General features: G+C 32.6%; 1 protein-coding gene across 2 annotated transcripts; it reads right to left on the bottom strand.

Annotated features, from left to right (window-relative positions):
* Positions 1-307: 307 nt before the first annotated feature.
* LOC148613807 (uncharacterized) lies at positions 308-23,734 on the bottom strand. 2 transcript variants are annotated; one of them, XM_088587420.1, is made up of 9 exons: positions 23,544-23,734; positions 13,109-13,503; positions 12,489-12,598; positions 6,740-6,851; positions 6,243-6,340; positions 5,370-5,431; positions 4,974-5,057; positions 3,558-3,639; positions 308-3,380 (listed from the first exon to the last, which is right to left on the bottom strand). In XM_088587420.1, the coding sequence occupies exons 2-9, from the start codon at positions 13,476-13,478 to the stop codon at positions 3,144-3,146; spliced, it is 1,155 nt and encodes a 384-aa protein (XP_088443546.1). In that variant the 5' UTR covers positions 13,479-13,503; positions 23,544-23,734; the 3' UTR covers positions 308-3,143. The 2 variants fall into 2 exon arrangements, with proteins under 2 accessions (XP_088443546.1, XP_088443545.1); XM_088587419.1 differs by lacking the exon at positions 23,544-23,734 and adding an exon at positions 19,151-19,460.

Below are 23,734 nucleotides of genomic sequence, written 5' to 3'. Positions count from 1 at the left end.
CTAAGTTTGGAATGTTTCCAGTTTTTTTAAATTTTTTTCCAGTTATTCATTTGATTTCGTACCATGACATCGATATTTGTATTATTTAATATCGATGTTACCGCGCAGAAAACAAAATCTCCTTACGAAATCATCACCTCAAACATATTGGTCTGACACAAACAGTCATCATCCTATCTCCAATATATGTTCTTAGCAGTGAGGCATTGACTAACATATGATATTACCTGGGCGAGGATCGAACCCACGATCTCCTGCAATCAAGGCAAGCACGAGTCCAGAGAGATGTAAGAAAGATAACACAAAATTGACTGTTGTGATACAGTTTTATTCAATAAAGAAAACATTGAAGTACTGTAAATACCATCTGTAAAACACCTAACAATTGAATGCCAAGGAATATAATTTGATTAACAAAGACATCTTTGGTACAAATACTACTTCTGAAGATATAATCAAATAAATATATGCACCGTTATATTAAAGTGGCAAGACCAGACGGAACCTGTATGATTTTTGAAACAATGAATAGTTGCTTTTTTTCTCATTCCCTCGAACCACCTTGCTCTACTACAATTAAAGCGCTTATATAAGAAAAGCATTTTTTTCGATATTGTTCAATGCAAGCAGGAAGAAATAGCAAGTTTTACCAATGATGTAGATGAAAGAGGAAAATATGACAATTTTTCAATGAAAAACCAAAGAACAAATGCCAAAAAAAAAAAAAATGTAAACTGAAAGATAAACAGAAAATAAAACATTAAAAATCAAGAACTATACCAAATAATAAAACAATTTGACTGTTCTTTGTACAAAAATACACTTTACATGAGATCTAAATCGGAACAAAAATCTAACAGTTACGAGTAACATCAGAGAAAGCACTAAAAGTGTACAAAATGGAAATTTTAGGCCAATCAAAATACTTTCTTGGTTTACAGCCCTTTTGTTTAAAAAAAGCACCAACATAACCGTTTTCATGGATGTTAACATTAAAAAGCACCTTGATTTAATCTGAGGTCAATAAAGATGATAAAACATGCCCCCCTCAATTATTTTCACACAAAATGACCAGAGAGTCAAGAATAACATTAAACCAAAATTATGCAGTGGTAAGAGTACAATTAAGCAAGCAATTTCTATGTAAGAATAGAAGTTAAATTGTTATCAATATGATGGAATGGTCTTAAATCTGAAAAGAAACATATATATACAACAAACTGAAAAGTACCAAGAAACTATTTATGGCAAAGTATTTTTGAAAAAAAAACTGTAAAAGGAAAGGACGCCAATGATATTAAGTACCTGGCAGTCCTAAGAATCAAGTAACAGTGCATCTAAGAATCAAGCAAAATAAAAAAAAATAAGAAGTGATTCATTCGAAAAAAAAAAACATGTTCTTACTTTCGATGAACGTTAGCTTGCGGTATTTTATTTATGGAATTGCTAATGATTTTTCATATGAAGCCTTCTAGTAAAAGATAAAGGGATAACATAACATAATAGAATTTGGAGGCGAAATCAAAGTTATCCCAATTTAATAGACAATGGTATTGCATTGCTTTCACATGTTCCAACCATTGGAAGCCTGATTACGTGAAACTATTGATGAAATTCAATACTTTGAAGTATTCCTCAAAATTTATCAAAAACTAAAATCGATCCATCAACCCATAAATCGCCCCTGCCCGATTTTAGTTGGACAGCTACTCAGTTAATGTAATTTTTGAAATTATGTGAATCAAAATAATAAAAAAATATATTGCATATATATTACCAAAATAAATAAAAAAGCTCTACAGAGTCTGGACAGTTCGACTGATCTTTATTTACATGTCAAAAGAAAAACGAAGACAGCAAAATCAAACAGCTCATATATGGTCAAATAATACGTTGAGACAGAATATGATGTTGAACGCTATGATTGGCAATAACAAAGAATTCAATAAATGATGTGAGCTTATCAAAATTTTTCGCTTATCAATAAAACAAACATTTAATTTGGTTGTGCTGGGATCAAATGAAAACAAAAAATAACTAAAATAGAAAAAAAGTAAAGCAGAATTAAAGAGATAGACGAATCAAACATGAGAGCTGAGAAAAAAATATCTTAAGATATTTAGAGACAATGGTCTTCATTATTATATCTAATATATCATAATGTCATTTCAATTGAACTTACTGACTATGAATTGTCTTTTCAAATGTAGAGTGTGTGACAACACCACGACACATGTACGTATATATTAAATTGATTAGCAAGTGTAAAAATGAAATTGAGATGACAAAAATGCTTGGCGACGCACAAATTTCGGATTTTACTCAACCATGCCACAAAGAAAATTTTATTTACAAACTGTCGACTAAGTAATACTTCATAAACAAAAATGGTGTAGAAACCAATTGATTCAAAAGTCACTTTATACAAATGCAAGAAGTAAGTAAACCTATTTTCACACACACAAAAAAAATTCTGTTTCACCGGTATCAAATGAGAGATGAATTTGTTACAGGGGGTTGTGTGTACAATAAGGAAAATATGAGCCGAGAATTTAAGATTCATTCTAATAAAATGATACAAATAATAAATTCTATCTAAATGAGTATCAAATTCGCTAGCTAAGGGTACTATTCACTCCCACATCTAAACTACACACAATAAAGAATACATGTAATACAAAACAATTGCCCTTTTCTATCAAGCTAGTATTTTCAATACGTATATTCCGAGTAAAACAAATGAATTCTATTTCTATACTGACTCAAATAATACTGATTAATTGATGAGATTCAAAATTTGTAAAAAAAATATCAATGAAAATAACCAAACTTCCGGTTTACATGGTTTATTCCCTTTTAACGTTGTTGTTTCCCTACAACAAACAATTACATTTTACCGATATGGTTTGCCGGGAAGCAAATTTCTTCAATCATTTTGGATATCTTTATCTTAACGCGCATGCTTTTTAAAAACGAGTGTTTTTGAAAAATGCGCATTTAATTCGATAAAAATGTATAGAAAATTCCTGTAAAATAATTTAACTGCTCTTATGAAAAACAACTTTTTGAAATTGAATATAGGCTGTATACCATACAAAAGAAATATTAGTACAACAATGATGTATGTATAATTAAGATAACTGTTATTTAGTCTTTTCATAACCGGACATAACAGCATTTAGAGGTGACTTCTGAAAAACTCTAAGACACGTGACACGATTACAGTTTTGAGATGCCTCGCTTTCGTCATCAACCTCGATATCAATTGTTTGTTTTCGTGAAACGTAATCAACACAATCTACCAAAGATGCAAATTCCTTTCCAGCAAATTTCAAATGAGCATTATATGGAACTTCTGTTAAAGCTTTATCGGGATTTCCCTGTAAATGCAAAATAATATTTCGTGATAAAAGGTAAAAGTAGTTGTGTATCTTGTCGTGAAAGAACTATTAGTTTATTTCTCCAAGAACATCAGCACATAAAACTAAATAAGACTGAATGAAACAAAATAATTATTACTACCAAAGTTATTAGGTTCCAGAAAAAAAACCACTTGCCTTTATTTTGAGATGATGACAGTGATCCTCATGTCTGACAGACAAAGCAAAGTCTCCCTCATCACCATCTGTACCACTGATTCTGAACAAAGAACATGTGAAAGTGAAAACTCCAATTATAAAAACTGATGAAAGTCTACGCTCAAGTAATCACGGAGCAAACGTTAACTGTAGTCAAAAGTTTTTCCAACCGATTTCTTTGCTTTCCAAACGTAGCATGATCAAATTCCTTTTTTTTCTGATTAATAAAAAGCTTGTTGCTCATAAAAACTAAGCACTTGGAAATCGATCATCAAAAGAAAAAGAAAGGTAAGATTAAGTGTCAGTAACATAATGGAACATGAACCGTGATATATATATATATATATATTATTTCACAATATTTATCATATCAGGTTTCTTTTTATCTTTTTGAGTCTCCCGTAACTTTAAAGAAACTAACCTTAGTAAATACAAACATTCTTAACAATATTATTTTACAGTCAGGAAAACATACCAGATTGGCTGTGTCGAATATTTTTCGCCAACATTTAAAACACCAGCACATGTTTAGTTCGAGAGCAAATAATTGGTTTTACTATTTAGGTTAATACCGTTTTCCTTTTTAACACACACACACACACACACACACACACACACTTATTTTCCTTTTTTTATTTTCAATATTGTCAATCGTAAAACTGCTTAGAACTGCGATTATAAAAATTGATACATCGTAATTATATCTTTATCCTGCGTCTTGTAAGCTATACGGCAGTGCTTCCTTTTCTAAGTAGAGAGACAGGAAAATGCACATTTTTAGTTGTGCGAAATTTCTTTATCTCACTTAAAGATCGAGACAGATCACGCGCGTTTTACCTCAATGAAATAGAGAACTAGAGAACGATCATATTTTCAATATGTGTTTGAAAATTCTTTCAAAATATTAATTATAACGAGATTAACTGGTGTTTGATTATTTCATGCAGTTTGTCTATAGAATTCAGTAACTGGTCGTGACATATATCACGGGCCACATTGGGATGTCATTGTTAACGGTTAGATATAGGTCATTTCAATTCCAAATATTCAATCGGAAAACGAACTCAAGGCGAGAAAATGGAATCAAACACCGCCTCTCCGACACACTTGGATTAATCTAACATATTTTCTGGCGATTTTTTATTCTCACTTTTGAAAATGCTTTTGTTATTAGTACGCCAATTCCGGCCAAACTGCTTACCGAAATTCCACTGAATTCACAAGACGTCATTAAACGTTTTATTGTGACGTCACAAACGTCACGTGTTTGATCTAATCCATTGAAAATCTCACATGGCTAAAAATAGGAATATCTTTGTCTCTTTGGAGAGAAGTAATATTTCTCTTACTCGGCGGATTTCGTACTTGTGAAAAATATTATATTTTTTTACCAACCTTACAAGATAAGTTTTATCTTTACAATCTGGCGCCAATAACATTTTTTCTGCATCAACACGTTTCATTTCTCCTACGAACCAACTGCAATAAAGAGAACGTTGCAATTTGGCATTATATTTATTATTTTATTGTTTGTCCCCTTCGGAATACAGATATATTGAAACAAGCAATTTACAAAAGAAATATAAAAACCCCGAATGTATTTCTATTATGCCAGAATCGATGGAAAACGAATGCATTAGAATTTATCCACAGCTGTATCATCTCAAACAAAATTGCTATTTCAGGATTTTAAAAGCAAAATATCTGACCATCCGGATTGATGGTTACATGTCATGCAATCTAGTAATATATGTAAAACTATTGGAACAAATATTACGAATCCACTATTACCTTGATTTCATCCTCTTGTCCTTTTCTCTGACCTTTAAAGAACTTTTGATTAACTGGTAAAGCTGAAAAAGTGGCACTGTCATTGAACAAAGTCAAAACAGATTTGTAAGTATAAATAATAAGTAAATGATACCATAAAATGATTAAATGGACACATTGAAGAGAGCTGAACTATTCTATTAACGGCTGAAAAATGGATTCCATAAAAAAAATTAAAGAGCTTGAGATCATTACAACTGAAAAGTGTATTAGTTCTGTACAGTTTGAAGCAACTCAAATCATGCATTCTGATAAATCATCTTTTATAGGAAACAATACAAACCAAAACGAAACGAATTTTCACACAAAAGTATACATACCTTGCATGACCGGGTTACTAGTATTATAATAAATTGCCGTTAAAAGTAATTAAGATATAGCTTTTTGATGATACTTAAGAATTGGCTGTTATAAAAATTTTGTCTATTGAAAAACAATATGAATTTTTCATGTGCATATTGTTTATTGCGCAATTCTTATAAATTAATTTTAAAATATATTTTTATCTTTAAACATGAGAAAAGTAGCGTTGAATGTGACTGAATAGGGGCGTGTCAATATTTTTTTAACCATTGAGATATAACAAAATTATTTTAACCAATCAGATTACAGTATTTATCCCAAATTACTTTATAACACGAGAAAAAAGTTTTAAGAAAAGTTCAATTACTTTGAATGGGTATAATGCAGTACATTATGCGACCTGACTTTGACAAGCGTATGAAAATCAGTTTTATATATTAGATATTACATCATTCTGGAATTATTTATGAAACGACTTGTTAAATAAAAGAATATATGGTAAATCCTTCTCTTTCAGTTTTAGTTACAAACCTGATTAACTAAAACACATTTTTTATCCTGACTTCGAATTGGCCCAAATAACTCAATTGCTCTTTTGAGGTCTGCTAGATTAACACCAGCAGTCAGATCTAGAAAGACAAGGCACATTCACTATTTTAGTCTCATCTTTTAAGAATCGTTTCTAAAAAAATAAAGTATGTTTACCCTGCCGGAGCACTTATTCAATACGTTTTTTAATATGAGCCCGGTTTGCGGATATAATCTTTCCGTACATTTTCTTTAGTTTAGTTTGTTTCTCGATCATCTCTCGATCATGAATATCCTGTTCCTCCTTCTTAACATGGTCTAGCTTTTACCATACACAACCCGATTTACAGATAATAATAAGCCATGATTTATTCTCACTACACACAAAACAGAAAAGTGTAACTGGCAATGTTGAATCAAACCTTCATTCATAATTTTAAATCTACTTCTCATGAAACCCGCCGACAGAAAAGTTAAAGGTATATGATTAGATCATGTACCTTTTGGATCTACATTCAGCAAATGTTTCAGCAGGTTAATAGTCATTTTACTTTTTAAACCATGTTCATCTGGAAACATGTCTTTCAATTTTTCCACCAATTTTTCGAAAAACTGTGCAAAAGATAAAATAAAAAGTTAAATCCCCTGGAAATATATAAATCTAATTCTATACATGCTATTTGAACTACTCAAGTACTTAGCAACATTATGCAGCAAATGGATAAGCTGATTTAAAGATGAAACCGTGCTTTGAGTACCTGTAGTTGTCGTGCATACACTTAATTTGCTGTGGACTATATGATTGTATATGAGTAAAGGAAAACCAAGACATTGTTACTGTTGGACGATGGCATTGTTTGCTTTTAAATACCAAAATGAATATATTTGGTAGCTTTTAAAAGCGGACCAATGTATTTTTTTTTCTACTAGTCAGCACTGCAAAACATTTATTCGAAACAAATTACTCATTTTTGTATATTATATTTCGCCTTTAACCTCATTAAACACATTAACATTTACGCCTCTGATTAACTCACAAAATTATGGATGTAAGCGGATACCTATCGAATATAATTTTTCTGTTGAAAAGCGATATATATCATTTTTATAGAAATACAAAGATGATAATATCGTGCACTTCACAGACCTAATCTTGTCACAAATTTCCCATGCAAACGACATCAAGTATATAATGTATTCCGTCGCACCGTCAAAATTATGGCAATGAAAGGGCAGATAGACTAGCAAAAAAGAGGCCAAAAACAGACAAACAAAATGAAAAAGTCACTATAGCTAAAATGAAAACGGTTGTAAAATCAACCCATTCACCACATGATAGTTAATCACGTTTACCGTTATAATAAAGTAAGGAACACAATAAAAATAGAATGCTTCGCAAGGCGCAGTTTGATTCGACCGAAGATGTCAACCCTGAACAAGGTGCTAGCTATATCACCCAAAAACAAGTAAAATAATACCCGATGTTCATTTATGCAAGACCACATGGAATGAAACGTTTTAATATTATGATAATATGAGTAAACACATAAGAGTGCTAATAGACAGATTTATTGAACTATTCATTTCCTCCCTGATTCCCTTCCCCTGGATCTTCTTATGAAAATAAATAAAAAGAGAATAATAAATGCAAGACCCCAAAACTATTAGATTGTAAGTTTCTTCTGTATATAAATTTGAAATATCATTGAATTTCTCACCACATAGTATACAATAATTAAAATAGTATAATACACTTATACTCAATTAAATGCTGCTACCTAAAAATAGAACAATTCGTGTGTTGTGCGATTCCTTGCAAGGATTTTTATCTTATCTATTACAATATAATTAACACACATTATTGATACAGATTTTAACACATATTTATATTTAACAAGTATGCACACAACGTGCAAATCATCGTAACTAATTCTGTAAAATGTGAATTATGAATTAGGATAAATTAAATGCTTGACTCAGGATATGTTTTTGCCCCAAAATGATATGACCCCTTTTTTAACCCCTAATTTCTAATCAATACAAGTGACATAGCCCACATTAATCCATGTATTCTTCATACTGTATGGGACCTTGTAATTTAATTTCAAGGAGCTCATACATTATTGTAAGGACATCAGAAAAATGCTGTTTCTGGCCCCCTTTTTTATCCATCATTCTGAAATGGTTGAAGGCACAACCCCCGATTAATCATGTCCTTCCTTTGGTGGTGTGACAACTTATGTTACAATTTTAAAGAGACCCAATCAATTTTACTAAAGTCATTGCTTAAACTTAAAACGAATGTCTGCTTTATGTCCCTTTTAGGACCATCGATATCACTCCCTACTATTTCAAGTCAAAAAGGCGAAATTTCATTCCAACTCTTTATTTGTTGAAAGACAAATTGTAGTAAAATTTAAAACAGATCCATTCAGATTTATTCAAGTTATTGTCAAGACGTACAAATGCATATATATGGTCCCTTTTTTGCCCTTTATTCCCAGGTACTTCATGCCATAACCCAAAACAATATATCTAAGCATGGCACCTTGTTCTTTATCAAAGACATCCATTCACTTGAGATCAAGTTATTGTGAAGATCATATCAGGAAAAGTATTGTTCTTGGTCTCTTTTTTGGCCTTTAATTTTCCTAAACGGCTAAAGTCACAACCCGCAAACATCAATCCCAGGCTTCCTTTTGTAGTATGACATCTTGTGGTGTATTTTCACAAAGATCTATAAACTGATACTCAAGTTATTGAACGCACATAATGAAAATGCCTGTTTCTGGGCATTTTTGCCCCCTAATTACTGGGTCGATACTGCTGCTGGTGGACCTGAGGTCCCAGAGGGTACTCACCAACCCAGCAGTCAGACTTATATTATATATTTTATCCACCTTATTTATGAAATGTTGATGTATTCCAAATTTAAAAATACGCAAAACACTGAGGCTTCATTTCTTGCATTGCATATGGTGGAACCTCTTGGTGATAGATTTGGCTTTCTCTTTTGACAGTTTTGGTTTTGAATACTTCTAGTATACAACATACAACTAATATTTTGATTATGATCTTCCTACATATTTGGTTTTAATGCTGCTGATGAGAGATTACTCCTTGGAACACGTGTACATCATATCGAAATTAACAATATATAAAACTGATTTTTTGTATTAAGAACCATTGGATCGACACCGCTGCTGGTGGACCTGAGATTCCCGAGGATATTCACCAACCCAGTGGTCAGAATGGTCTGACCCCGAATTATGTCATATTTTATCTACCCTATTTATAAAAATATAAAACCGTTATATTTTTGCATTTATATGGTAGCAACTTCCTGTTGTAGTATGACACCTTGTGGTATAATTTCATAGAGATCTATACAATTATACCCAAGTTATTGAGTGACATGGAAGTGTCTACTGACGATAACGACGATGACAACAGCGACATAGCATTATACGACCGCATTGTTTTGGTGTCGTATAAAAAGAAAAACCAAATCGAAAGAAAAAGAAACATTTTACATGGGTTTTAATAAAATACCAATTTTTACCCTTTCTGGCCCCTTATTCTAAAAAGGTCGGGCCACAAACTTTATATTAAATAGGATCCTTACTTTAGTAGTAAGTTCAAACATACCAAAGTTTCATAACAATTGGTTAACCACAACTAAAGTTATCGCACGGAAACGAGGTTTGCACAAACGACGCCCCACCGACGACGATGATGACTGCGCTAAAACATTATACGATCGCAACTGTTTTGCGGTCGTATAAAAAGTAATCCTTTGTTTACATATTGTCTAGATTTCAAAAATATATAAAAGTAATCAAAGGAACCAAGGTTATAGCGGTAATCAAAAGAACGCAATCCAGGGACAAAGACCCGACATGGAAAAACAGACATACACAAAAAAGAACACAAAAATCATACATACAAAGTAACAAAAGCAAATGAGCAACTCGGACTCCACTAAAAACTGGGAGCATGGACCAGGTGCACCGGTAGGATAAGCGTCATCTACTTTTCTAGAAACATCCGCCGAGTTGCTCATAAAGTCAAGTACGGGGTAGACAAACGAGGAAAGGAAAACTATGACCCGTTGAATAAATCAGTTTTCATGGTGCAGATGGATACACCATAGCGATCCATGAGTTCATGGAGACGATCATAAAACTTCTGTAGTGATGATTTCAATCTTGTAGCAAGCAACATTAACCCTGTTCCATAAGCCTATTTGTCAGAGTTCTAGCGCGATGGCATAACGGATGAGTTGTGATATGAATACTCCATACGCATGTGCTGAAGGGATGTTGCCACAGATGAAAGGAAAGTTGATAATTCTGAATGAAAAGTCATCACGTTTGTCGAAAGTTTGGTCAATAGTTTTCCTTTACCATCGATTTCTAAGTGTAGGTCAAGATATGAGGCTGACCTTACAGTAACTGCAGTATACTTGATCTCAAGTTCTTTGGGGTAGAGGCGATGTATCAAATCCCCGAAATTAGGATTGTTTAAAGATAATACGTCATCTATATAGCGGAAACTGAGATTAAAGGATCTAATCAGCTATAAAGTCAGCCTCATAAGAGTGAAGGAATAGGTCAGCAAGTAAAGGAGCACAATTTGTTCCCATTGGAATGCCGACCGTTTGTTGAAAAACACGTCCACCCCACTGGACAAATATGTTGTCGATTAAAAATTCCAGCATTTTGTCAACATCTTCCTCTGTATATTTGGAAGATGATTTGGAATTATTTCTTATAAAATATGAGGAATCTCTACCAAGAACTATATATTTGTATTTAGGTGTACCATCTTTTTTGGAAAAACAATGATGTATAATATTTTAAGTCGGGATTTTAACTGAGTAATGGAATAAAAGTGTATAGTGTTGAAAAATCATAGGTTTTAATGCTATTATATTCAAATAATAGATAACTGATTGTCTCCAATAGATCTTTCGAATTTGTCAGGGTCCACATTGAATTAATACCACTACGGGAGTAACAAGTATTGTGATAGGACTGCAGACCCTCTTTGACAGTTGTGAGTATATAAATTAAAAGTTTTGAAAGAGGTTTGGTGGTACATTGTGCAAATCCAGGTATGAAACGTTGTTTGTATGGATTCTTGTGGAGTTTAGGAATCCAGCACATGGACGCTAAATCACAATTATCGTCCTCGGTAGAGAGACCAAAAGAGGATAGCACACATTTATGGTTTTCCATAATCTCTTCTTTGGAGGGTGTGGTAGCAGTAAATGTCTTATCACTGCTATTTCTTCTCCGTCTACCTCTGATAATAAACATCTGATGTAATACGTTTTGCAGACAAAAACAATGTTGTTTTGGGCTTTGTCTGCTGGTACGACAACACATTTGTCATGTATAGTAGACCATGTTTTCGCTACATCGGGGTCTTTGAAAACTGATGTAGCTTTGGCACTCATTGACCTACTTTAAACTTTCATTCGTTTCAAAATTAAAGACCTCAAGGCCTTTAACCACTGTGACAGAGAATCAATGTCTTCTTGTTCTCGTTTTATTTTATTGCATAGTCCCCGACGGCATCCACAAGCTATATAAAGTTATAATTCCAATTTATGGAGCATGGTTCACGGTACTTGGGACCTTTAGAAAGGATATTACGAAGAGATTCGTTTTCGATGATGGTTAAATCTCCCGTAACGACGTGACCAGAATGACTATATTTGAAAGGAGAGTTTTTGCAAGAACAGTCAGGTTGTTTTATAAATATGTATTAATCCGTTACAGGTGATACATAATTGATTTAACTGATAATTAAATTTGAGCATGATAGTTGTAGCATGAAACAATTGGTGTGGAACACAAAAGTTTCAAAACTGGAATTGAAACAATTTAAAAAATTCACCTTGTTCATCTACTGTTTAGACTTCTTTTCATGTTTGTCGACTTTTCTTGTGTGTATAAGGTATGAAGAAATGCGAATGCCACGATACCCCTCGTACATTTTATTTGTAAGCATTATTTTAAAGCACATACTTTTGCATCTTCACAGTATATCAATCTAACCAAGAAAATAGCACCCACTTACTTAATATTCATATAAAAAAGAAAATGAAAACTGATTAAAAAAAATAAAGTGCTCTGTCATTTTCCCATACTTTGTAGAGAGAAAAACAAAGCTGTGGAGATAAAACAATATATTTGTAATGGTAAATTGTTAATTTAAAGTAATTATTAAATTATGAAATACCTTTTTATGACACCGCTGTCTTGAATCAGGACCCTGGTCATCGATTTCTTTCCAGAACATTTTTGACTCTTCACATTTCATTTTCTGCATTACGAGGTTACAAGAGTCACCTTCACAAATCGAAAATTATAAAAAAAAACATTACAAGAAAAAACTTGGAAAAATAATTTACTAGATTTATACACTTAAATCAAGGTCATTTTTCATGAAACAAAAAAATTTCAATCTCAATACAAACCTTAAGAAAATACGTATCAACATATCAGAAAATTCTTCAAAATGATTAGAAAGTCTTTTTTCTGAGATGTTGATATGTTTTTTTTTCTATAGGTTTGAATTGGGTCTTAAAATATTTTTATATTCTAAAACTATCCAATACATTAGAGTTGCTTTTGTACTTTTGTATTGCGCACTGCTAAATCAGGGTATGGCTATTAATATGTAAAACAATACAAAAAAATACGTTATAGCTGTAAATAGTACAAAATGGTCAAGAAGTCGTGTTCATTATTCAATTAGACGATAGATATAAATGTAAATAAGAAGATAATCGCCACATAATTTATAGCTGTAATTGAGTTAATAAAATGCAAAGTTCTGATTAGGTTTAATGTCCTTACACGAGTTTAACGATCCGCTTAAACGGCCTGGAAAATCTAATTCTGTGAAACCACTTCCAGACGATGAAGCTAATCGTAAATATTCAAATTCTGGATCAGCGGGACTTTCTATGGGGTTTCCTTGGCCCGACCTTCTAAGTGGATGAACGTCAATGGGACCGGATATGGGCTGAGTATGGCCATCGTTGCCACATGTATAGTGTTCCTCATGTTCAACTGGCGGTGACCTCCTATATATGCAAGTTACTGTGCTTGCGTCTGTTTTTTCTGCGGGCATTCCTGGAGGATTAGTATCTTGCCCACATGGGTTTCCACTTTCTGCTATCGGATCCTCCTGCTTTGATATACTTGGACTTTCCCTTTCACTCATTTAAGAAGAAAGTATTTCGAATTTACTGTAATTTAAAAGAAAGCATTACGTTTCCCTTGTTTTCATGTCATTATCAGAAAGAAAAATTAAGGGAACCAAGGTTATAGCGGTAATCAAAAGAATGTAATCCAGGGACAAAGACCCGACATGGTTAACAGACATACACAACAAAGAACATTAAGTAACTAAACTCATACATACAAAGTAACAAAAGCAAATGAGCAACTCGGTCTCCACTAAAAACTGGGAGCATGGACCAGGTGCACCGGTTGGGTAAGCGTCCTTTGCTTTTCTAGAAACATCCGCCGAGTTGCTCATAAAAAGTCAAGTACGGGGTAGACAAACGAGGAAATGAAAACTATGACCCGTTGAATTAATCAGTTTTCATGGTGCAGATGATGGATACACCATAACGATACACGAGTTCATGATGACATACACATACACAAAGCTTTGAGGTTATACTTGACATTTATTATTCTGTGATGTAATTGGCTTAGCCGAGGTACCAAGTTCACTGAAAATTTTAAATTTGACTTCTGTCTGAAAAATCGTCCATTATTCCTACCTTTTACAACACATTGGAAAATTAAGATATTTGGTAATATTTTAAAATGAAGTTGTATGAAAATAAAATGTGTTCTTCAATGGTAGCTAGGAAAAAACCAAAATTCCAATCGTTTCCATTTCATGTCATAGCTATTTATAGTGACACACTTAGTCAAGGAATATCATTACGTAAAATTTTGTGAAATATCAAATAGGAGGTCATTCAAGCCAAAACGCCATCACATTTAAGAATTGGCACTTCTCGCAATAAAAAATATGAACATGGAAAATTTATGTTATTTTTCAATAGACAAAGTTTTTATTATTGCCAATTCTTATAAATTAATTTTAAAACATATTTGTATCTTTAAACATGCGAAGAGTTGCTCTGAATTAACTGAATAGGGGCGTGTCAATATATTTTTTTATCCACTGAGATATAACAAAATTATTTTATCAGTCAGATTACAGTATTTATCTCAAATTTATTTATTCACTTTTTATAGTTAAAGAACATATGATCCATTCGGTTGTTGCACTTTTGAGATATAAATCATATAGAATGTGTATGGCACTTTGCAAAATTTATCGTTTTTTGATAGTTTTCTTTAAAAAAATGCCGTTATTTAAACAGGGAAGACTTTAGCTTTGTAAAATTTTAGCATATGAAGACCAAAAAAAAAAAAAAAAACAAACAAAAACAAAAACAAAACCAAAACCCAAAAACCAAAAAAAAAACAAAAAAAAAAAAAAAAACCCATTTGTTCCATGGTTTTCTGCAACTTGAATCACCACTTATATTGTCAGTGCCTGAATTTATTATGGTTTGGTACAGAATTTATTTAAAGCTTTGATAGACACATTCGCTTGTTTCCGTTATCATCTTTATTCTACGAACAAATGGAAATTCAATAGCAAATATTTAAACTGTCGTTTGTGATAAATTTAACTTCAAACAACGGATTGGTTTTAAAATTAAACATTTGAAACATATCCTTGACAAAAGAAAATATGCTGAAATACAAGAAAATACTTCAAAAATACTAAATGGTGAAATAAGGATATATTTGTATTTAGGTTATTTGTAAAAAAAATTAAAACAAAGTTAACACTAAACAAACAATAGATGATACAGACAACGTGTTGCAATTTAGTGCTTCAATACCTTATCTTGTGCACCACCCTATATATATGTTCTATACAAAAGAACCAAGCATATAGTATTGCAAATTTCGATATTCTGTACAAGTGTTTCTAGGAGTAACCTATCACCAGGAACATGAACATCAATACAAAGAAAGACCACAATCGTAACAAATGTATACAAGAAGTTCTCAAAACCAACAGTATCGAAAAAAAGCAGAATCCAGCAAAAAGAAGTTTTACCATGTAAAATACAATAAATGAAGCCTTGATGTTTTATGAGTTTTAAAATTCGAGAACTTGAGATAAAGGATACTACAGATACTGTGAAGTCAGCCTCATATCTTGACCTACACTTAGAAATCGATGGTAAAGGAAAACTATTGACCAAAATTTACGACAAACGTGATGACTTTTCATTCAGAATTGTCAACTTTCCTTGATCTGTGGCAACATCCCTTCAGCACCTGTGTATGGGGTGTTCATATCACAACTCATACGTTATACCAGCGCTTGCCGAAACTACGCAGACGTTTTGTATCGCGCTAGAACTCTAACAAATAGGCTTCTGGAACAGGGTTATGTTGCTACAAGATTGAAGTCATCACTACAGAACTTTTATGGTCGTCATCATGGACTCGTGGATCGTTATTTGTGTATCCATCTGCACCATAAAATCTGATTTATTCAACGGGTCATAGTTTTCCTTTCCCCATTTGTCTACCCCGGATTTGACTTTTTCTGAGCAACTCGGCAGGTGTTTCTAGAAAAGCAGATGACGCTTACCCTACCGGTGCACCTGGTCCATGCTCACAGGTTTTAGTGGAGCCCGAGTTGCTCATTTGCTTTTGTTACTTTATATGTATGATTTTAGTTACTTTATGTTCTTTTTTGTGTATGTCTGTTAACCATGTCTGGTCTTTGTCCCTGGATTACATTCTTTTGATTATCGCTATAACCTTGGTTCCCTTGATTACTCTTGCAATACTGGAAATTTCAATAAATAATGTAAGAAATGATTCCTGGTCAGACAAACGCATACATGTGAAGGATACTTCACACACCTGTAAGTATATTACGAGTTAAAAAATGTACATGAATACTGTGTGCATGTTATATCAGCATTGCTTAAATTTTTAATATGTAGAAAACTTGAAAATAATATACTAAATCGTATTTCTTTTATCAGATGGTACTTTTTATTAGCCTTGACAATATTTTCACAAATTTCTTGAATGATGTATTAATGTGTCTCCTGTTCTTCCTATATCGCTGATTAATAAATAAATAGAATTTTTAGTCAGTCCTACCTTTTAAAACATACATATCATAGTCAATAAATAGTATTCAATATACGCCTGTTGAATTTAATTGTGAATTTTCATTCAGAAAGCAACCTGTTTCGTGGAAGTTAAGACGTGTGACATTCAGACCCATTTCACAGCATTAACTATATCTCTGAATTGTAAAGAGTACCTGTAATTTAACTTTTGCATGTGAAATAATTAAAATTAAAAGTAACTGTTTGGTTATAGAAATGGAACAAGACTTTGGTGGCATAAGGGATAATTAAGCATTAACCAGGGTCAATTTGATTTAATGCAACTAAAGTTTGGTCTGTAGTCCCAAATAGTGATATGAGTGAGAGAGAAACAGTGAGTAAGATACTGTCGGGTGTAGGTTCATGTTTAATGACTTTTCATTCATAATTGACAACATCCTATCAGCACCTGCGTATGGAGTATTCATATCACGACTCTTAATTTATGCCAGAGAGTCCCGAAACTACGCAGACGTTTTGTATCGCGCTAGAATTCTAACAAATAGGCGTCTGGAACAGGGTTATGTTGCTACAAGATTGAAGTCATCACGACAGAAGTTTTATGGTCGTCATCATGAACTCGTGGATCGTTATTTGTGTATCCATCTGCACCATAAAAACTTATTCATTCAACGTGTCATAGTTTTTCCTTTCCTTTTTCGCCTACCCTGGACTTGACGTTTGTGAGCAACTCGGCAGGTGTTTCTAGAAAAGTAGAGGACGCTTACCCTACCAGTGGATCTGATCCATGCTCACAGGTTTTAGTGGAGTCCGAGTTGCTCGTCTGCCTTTGTTACTTTGTATGTATGATTTTATTTACTTTAGTCTGTTTTCCATGTCTGGTCTTTGTTCCTGGATTACATTCTTTTGATTACCGCTATACTCTTGGTTCCCTTGATTATTCTTTAATACATTTATCAATGTAAGAAAGCAAATTGTAAGCCTTGTAGGTGTAAATGTACAGGAATGAAAATATTAGGCAACGTTGGGTGTCACATGTCTCTGTCTTGTAGCAAAAAAGTAATAAAATACAGGTTTTTTAAATGTTTATATTGTAATATACCAAAAATAATTAACATTAATGGAAGCGACAGGTTTAGCGCGCTTTAAAATCTTGTTTTACCCACAATTTCTATCGGAAATACCTCTACTAAGTCAAGACGATTGCAATGTTTCAAACTTTTTGGTTTAAGCTTGATATTGCCATTTGTTATCAGGATTTTTAGTTTACTCTTCCCTTTGACTACTTCACAGATTTTATCAGTTCGGTAATTTTGTTATTAGCCTTCATGTATGAAAATTAAGTATTGGATGCATGCTGTATATTATGCACTTTTCTTGTGCTTTTTATTATTGTTCTTTATCATTTCAGCAATTTGAAATTAATGCTGGTGAATTAAAATCTTGAACGAATGAAATCATTTGTAAGCAATATTTAGTATATGTTATAACTTTTTTTTGTAACTGGCAGGTTGTAACAATTGAAACTTGGATACGATATATACAAGATTAACGCGAAATAAGAATAACTTCGATAACATAAATATACATCAAAACCACAAGAAAACTCAAAACTAAGTTAAAAAAGAGCAAAAAGAACCAAAGCACATCCCGACAAAGAACATTTAAAGCCAGTTTCAGTGAAATCCAACTATTGATCTATTTTATATTAAACAACAAAACGTTAAAATCAAAACAGGTCTCCTAAACTAGGTTGAACAATATTGTACTGGGAGCTATTAACCATGTAAAATAAAGATTTTATCTGATAAGCGTAAATTATAAAAAAAAAAAACATTCATCCATTTTAATCTGGAATCTTAACGTTTTGTGTCGTAGGACATGTCGAAAGATAAACTTTTATCGATGTAAACTAATTGTCTTCAATAGGTTTTTGTTCGTATGTACTTAATCTAACAAAACGCAATGCAATGGTATTTCCAAACACAAAGGGAAATATTGTAAACATTATACAAGGTACTTTTTAAACAATCAAGTTCCGTTTTAGTACTTAAATGACCTATTATATTCTCATGTTACATCTTGTTTCTATATTTAATAAACCCACATTTATAGCGATTTATACGTTTTATGAATAAAGTAACATTACAGTTATACCGACATTCTGGACTAATATTGACAAAATAAGCTAATAGTATGGAACCAACATACAGCATTTAAAATGAACTAAACGATGCAGCTCCCATATTATTGCAAATAAAACAATATGACATGCATGAAAATGCATGCGTTAAACAACATTTAGAGAAATATCGGTTTGCTAATACTGAATCGTCTTAAAGTATTGAATGGTTGCATTATGAATTGACACTATAAACAAAAGGCATAGATCAATGTACTACATTGCGTCACAATTCCAAACAGTGCATTTTTATCAATCAAGACACCCCCATAAGAAAACTACATCACTTAGCATTTCCAAAATAGCATACATGTATACTATAATATAAACAAAACGGTATAAGTTGGTTAGATCAAGGACATTACAATACATTTTAAACATAGCATACACACGTATACTATAATGTAAACAAAACTGTATAAGTTGATGAGGTCAAGGACATTACGATACATTTTGAACATAAGCATATGTCAAGTAATCAAGTAATTGTACAACATATACAGACATAATACTTACAAATGTACCAGATGAAAATATATTCCTATAATTTGCACGAAACATCACTGAGCTAATTCCATTTTTGAAACTGTTATTGCGCACTTCACTTCAGTACATTGTGGTTTTTACTGTGTGTTCTCAAATACTTTGATAAATAATGCGATTAACCCACCATTGCATAATACACTTATACACAAAAATAGCAGCTTCCTGCTTTTTTTGGAAATTCAAGAAATGTAAAATGTCTAAAAATAGTAGTGTATTTTCCACGAAGTGAAACGTTTATTATTACACATCGGTATTTACTTGTATAGCGTGTTCACAAAGCGCATCAAATATTTAATTGTGTGTGAATTAACGGGATACGATATTTTAAAGGTGTTTTGTGAACTTTCACAGTTTAAAGGATTGAATCATCAGCATTTAAATAAGCATAAAATCAGTTTTTCAATTTTTCAGCTGTATCGTGTCAAAAATTTGCATGCATAATGTATTATTGGAAGGATGAAAGAATGTGCTTTTACTGTCATGATTTTCCTCAGAGTCTCGATTACTATAAATTTTTTCAAAAAAATACTTTTTTATTATTGACGACTGGTTGACTTTTTAAAATAGAAAACATATCAACGTTTCATATTTCACCTGCGGCAATATCCATTCAACGCCTGTGTATGGAGTTTCCAGATCACAACATTATGCCAGACCTTGCTGACTATGAAGACTTTTTGTACCGCGCTAGACTTTTCACATGATAGAGGTTATCCATCACTACAGAAGTTTTATGATCGTTATCATGAACTCGTGGATCGATACGGTGTATCCACCTGCACCATTTTAACCGATTTGTTCACCGTGTCATAATTCCTTTCTTCTTTCGTCTACCCCGGAGCAGAGGACGCTTTCCCTACAAGTGCACCTGGCCCTTGCTCCCAGTTTTTTGGCGGATTTACTTTCGTTTCTTTGTGCATGTTATTTTGGAGCTTTCATTATCTTTGTTGTGTATATTGTTTTCGATGTCTAGGTTTTTCCGTGGATTGCATTTAATTTGGTTTCTACTAGAAACTTGTTACTCTGAATTACTCTTTCACATAACTTCACAATACAGGACTTTAATTTTATGGAGGATTCATTTTTGTTAAATGTATATATTAATAGACTATAATTCTTTTCGTTTCATTTCATAGATCAAATCGTAAATTTTGAATTACTAATTTGAAATTAAACATGCTCAATACTATTTTTTGGTAATCTTATCAATGCTTCAATGCTTCAGTAATGCTAACACCTCGAAGTTGCATTCGTTGTAATCAGAATTGAAATTGAAAACGACAATAAGTAAAGCGAGAATGGAAATGGTGAATATATCAAAGAGACAACAAACCAAATGGGATAAAAATGTCAGCCAAAGGCCACCCATGGGTCTTCAATGAACGACGAAAAACCCTCACACCACAGAGTAGGCTGCAACTGGCCCCTTAATCATCATTATATACAGGTACAGCGCCATTGCTTCCCCTATATACACCAGCAACATGAAAGTAAACTGAAAGTGAAAATGGAACAATACATACAAAGGCTAGAAATTCCTGACTTGGGATAGGCATAAAAAGTGCGGCCGTGTCAAAGTACTTTGGCGTGATCATAACCCCCTTTTAAATTTGGTCACTGTGAAAAATATTACGCAATTAAAACAAATAAAAATCAGTTCAAAAAGGTCTGAGTACCTTGTTAAAACAACAGAAATAAAGAAACTGATTATACGTTACACAAATGAACAAACGAAGGACTACAAGCAGTTAACTGACATTCCAACTCCAGACCAGTTTAAACCTACAAAAAATTATGTCCTGATCGTATGTTATAACCCTATGAACAATTCAAAGTTAATACTATATATTTTAGATACCACAAACATATGAAACTGAATTATGACGATACCACTGAAATCGTAACTTTTTAAAAGAAAGATTACACCTTATAATTTTGTCTGTTGATTTTCCCCATTTTTTTAAAGGTGATCATGGGTGAACATAGCGTAAAATGTCAATATTAATAGCATAAGAACTTAATTAAACAAAAAAGAGAACTTTTGTGGGCGATTTTGTGCAATATTTCATGTAGAGTCTGTAGAGGGTTTTCACTATTTCGCAAATTATACTAAACCGGTGTGTAAATTAAAAAAATGTATGAAGAACAAGTACTAGACATTATTTTATATTTCAAAATGAAAATTAGTGGTCACAGAACTTTTTCTCTATATAATATGATATAATATAATATAAAATTTTCCCGCCGATTATCTCCGCCTAGAAAGGGCTTTTTCAAAATAAATGTTTTTAATTTTATAATGAATAGTTTTCTTTTTTTTTTTTAAACATTTTAGAGACGTTTTTGGTCATTTAAATTTCATACCGCTATTGATTTTGCAAGATGACAGAAAAGAATGCTACGTGTAGCAAAATAGGTATGCAATTTCTTAAATGAAATTGCCGATACATGTTTTAAATTCGTTTTTTTTAAGTAAGCATTTTCACTACAGAAAGTTTACGTTCGTCTTCACTAATTGATTGACCGATCTTTAAATTTCTGACTTACTTACTGTATTAATTAATTTCATTCTAACCGATGCTGTTGGTGGAGTAGGACATGCTTACCCTTCCGGCGACATTCTCCTTTTTTTGTTTTTTTTTCGTTGGAAATACTATTGCAAGTTTAAGTATTTGTGCATTGTCTATTTTTCTTTATCTTCATACTTTATTAGTAACGGTATTTTAATAGTTAACGTAGATCGATTTCGTTCCCTGTTTTCATTTTTTGGCATGCACTGGGACTATGATGTCTCTGTTTATTCCTTCTGCAATGTTGCTTAGCATTTTTGTCGACGTCAACATTAGACATATAACAGTGTGGGAATCAAGAAACCTTGGATCCAATAGATGGTATGTGGTATGCGTAATAATCTTCACAGCTTTACAAGGGTTTCATTTATTGTATAAATCAATGATTATTGACCTGAATTTAAATAGTATATTTTTTGTAAAAAAAAAACTCAACTTACTCCTGAAAGAACTTGAAAGAGTAATCAAGGGAACCAAGGTTAAAGCGGTAATCAAAAGAATGCAATACAGGGACAAAGACCCGACATGGAAAACAGACATACACAACAAAGAACATAAAGTAACTAAAATCATACATACAAAGTAACAAAAGCAAATGAGCAACTCGGACTCCACTAAAAACTGGGGCATGTATCCATCAAATAAAGGATACTACAGACACTGTGAAGACAGCCTCATATCTTGACCTACACTTAGAGATCGATGGTTAAAGAAAACTATTGACCAAACTGTAAGACAAACGTGATGACATTCATTCATGATTGTCAACTTTCCTTTCATCTGTGGCAACATCCCTTTAGCACCTGCGTATGGAGTTTTCATATCACAACTCATACATTATGCCAGAGCTTGCTGAAACTACGCAGACTTTTTGTATCGCGCTAGACTTCTTACAGTTAGGCTTCTGGCACACGGTTATGTTGCTATAAGATTGAAGTCATCACGACAGAAGTTTTATGGTCGTCATCATGAACTCGTGAATCGTTATGATGCATTTGCACATGGAAACTTATTTGTTCACCGTGTCATAATTTTCCTTTCCTCTTTTTCCTACCCCGAACTTGACTTTTTATGAGAAACTCGGCGGATGTTTATAGAAAAGCAGAGGATGCTTACCTTACTGGTGCACCTGGTCCATGCTCCCAGTTTTTAGTGAAGTCCGAGTTGCTTATTTGGTTTTGTTACTTTGTATGTATTATTTTAGTTACTTTATGTAGTTGTTGTGTATGTCTGTTTTCCATGTATGATCATGTCCCCAGATTGCTTTCTTTTGATTTCCACTAGAACATTGGTTCCCTTGATTACTCCATGATACGAGTTTATATCAAAGAAACTTAATGAATATGTCATCTGCAGAATTTTTAAAAAAATATTTCCACTTAGAAAAGATTTGAATTTGTGACGCATTGAGAACATCACGGGTTTGTTGAACGTGTGGATATAGTTGTAAACATCTTTTTAGCATACTGAATAACGGACGTCGCAGAATTGGCAGAAGTTAATCAGAGAAAAATGGTAGGACGGCATAATCTAGAGAAGCCTATTTTATTTTATATTAGATACCCAATTTACTAGCACGACGATATTACTACAACTGTTTTTTTTTCGCATAAGATTGGGAACTACCACTGATATCACAACATTGTGAGCCTGAATTTTCCATTGATCTGAGGTTGTCAATTTAGATTTATTATAGTTATGAAGCACTTTAAACCTCGATATTGAAAGAATTGGAAGAAAAACATACAAAAATATTTATTACTAAAATTATGTTAAGTATTATAATCCCTTACCTTTTGATGTAGGGAGAATTAATCTTTGAAATCTTTTGAAATATCTGTACCGTCTTCTGTTAGTTCATTTGAATGTATACAATACATTAGATATTAGAAGATCCTTTATCAATTTCTCCTCACATTACAATCTGCATCTGGTTCTTCCATTAGCTCTATTCATTACTATCTCACATTGAGATTGAGATTTA

Source organism: Perna viridis, chromosome 6 (assembly GCF_037379345.1).
Source record: "Perna viridis isolate PV_CMFRI_1.1 ecotype Kerala chromosome 6, ASM3737934v1, whole genome shotgun sequence".
NCBI lineage: Eukaryota > Metazoa > Mollusca > Bivalvia > Mytilida > Mytilidae > Perna > Perna viridis.
Note: the sequence above shows the minus strand (reverse complement) of the source record. Positions and strands in the feature narration are given on the sequence as shown.

What these genes read in the sequence shown, in the direction of transcription:
- LOC148613807 (XM_088587420.1), bottom strand. Translation starts at nt 13,478, where the DNA reads ATGAGTGAAAGGGAAAGTCCAAGTATATCAAAGCAGGAGGATCCGATA. An exon ending in GACAGCGGTGTCATAAAAAG is followed by an intron (nt 6,852 to 12,488) that starts GTATTTCATAAT and finishes TCTTTTGCACAG; the next exon opens with TTTTTCGAAAAATTGGTGGA. An exon ending in GCTGAATGTAGATCCAAAAG is followed by an intron (nt 6,341 to 6,739) that starts GTACATGATCTA and finishes TTGTCTTTCTAG; the next exon opens with ATCTGACTGCTGGTGTTAAT.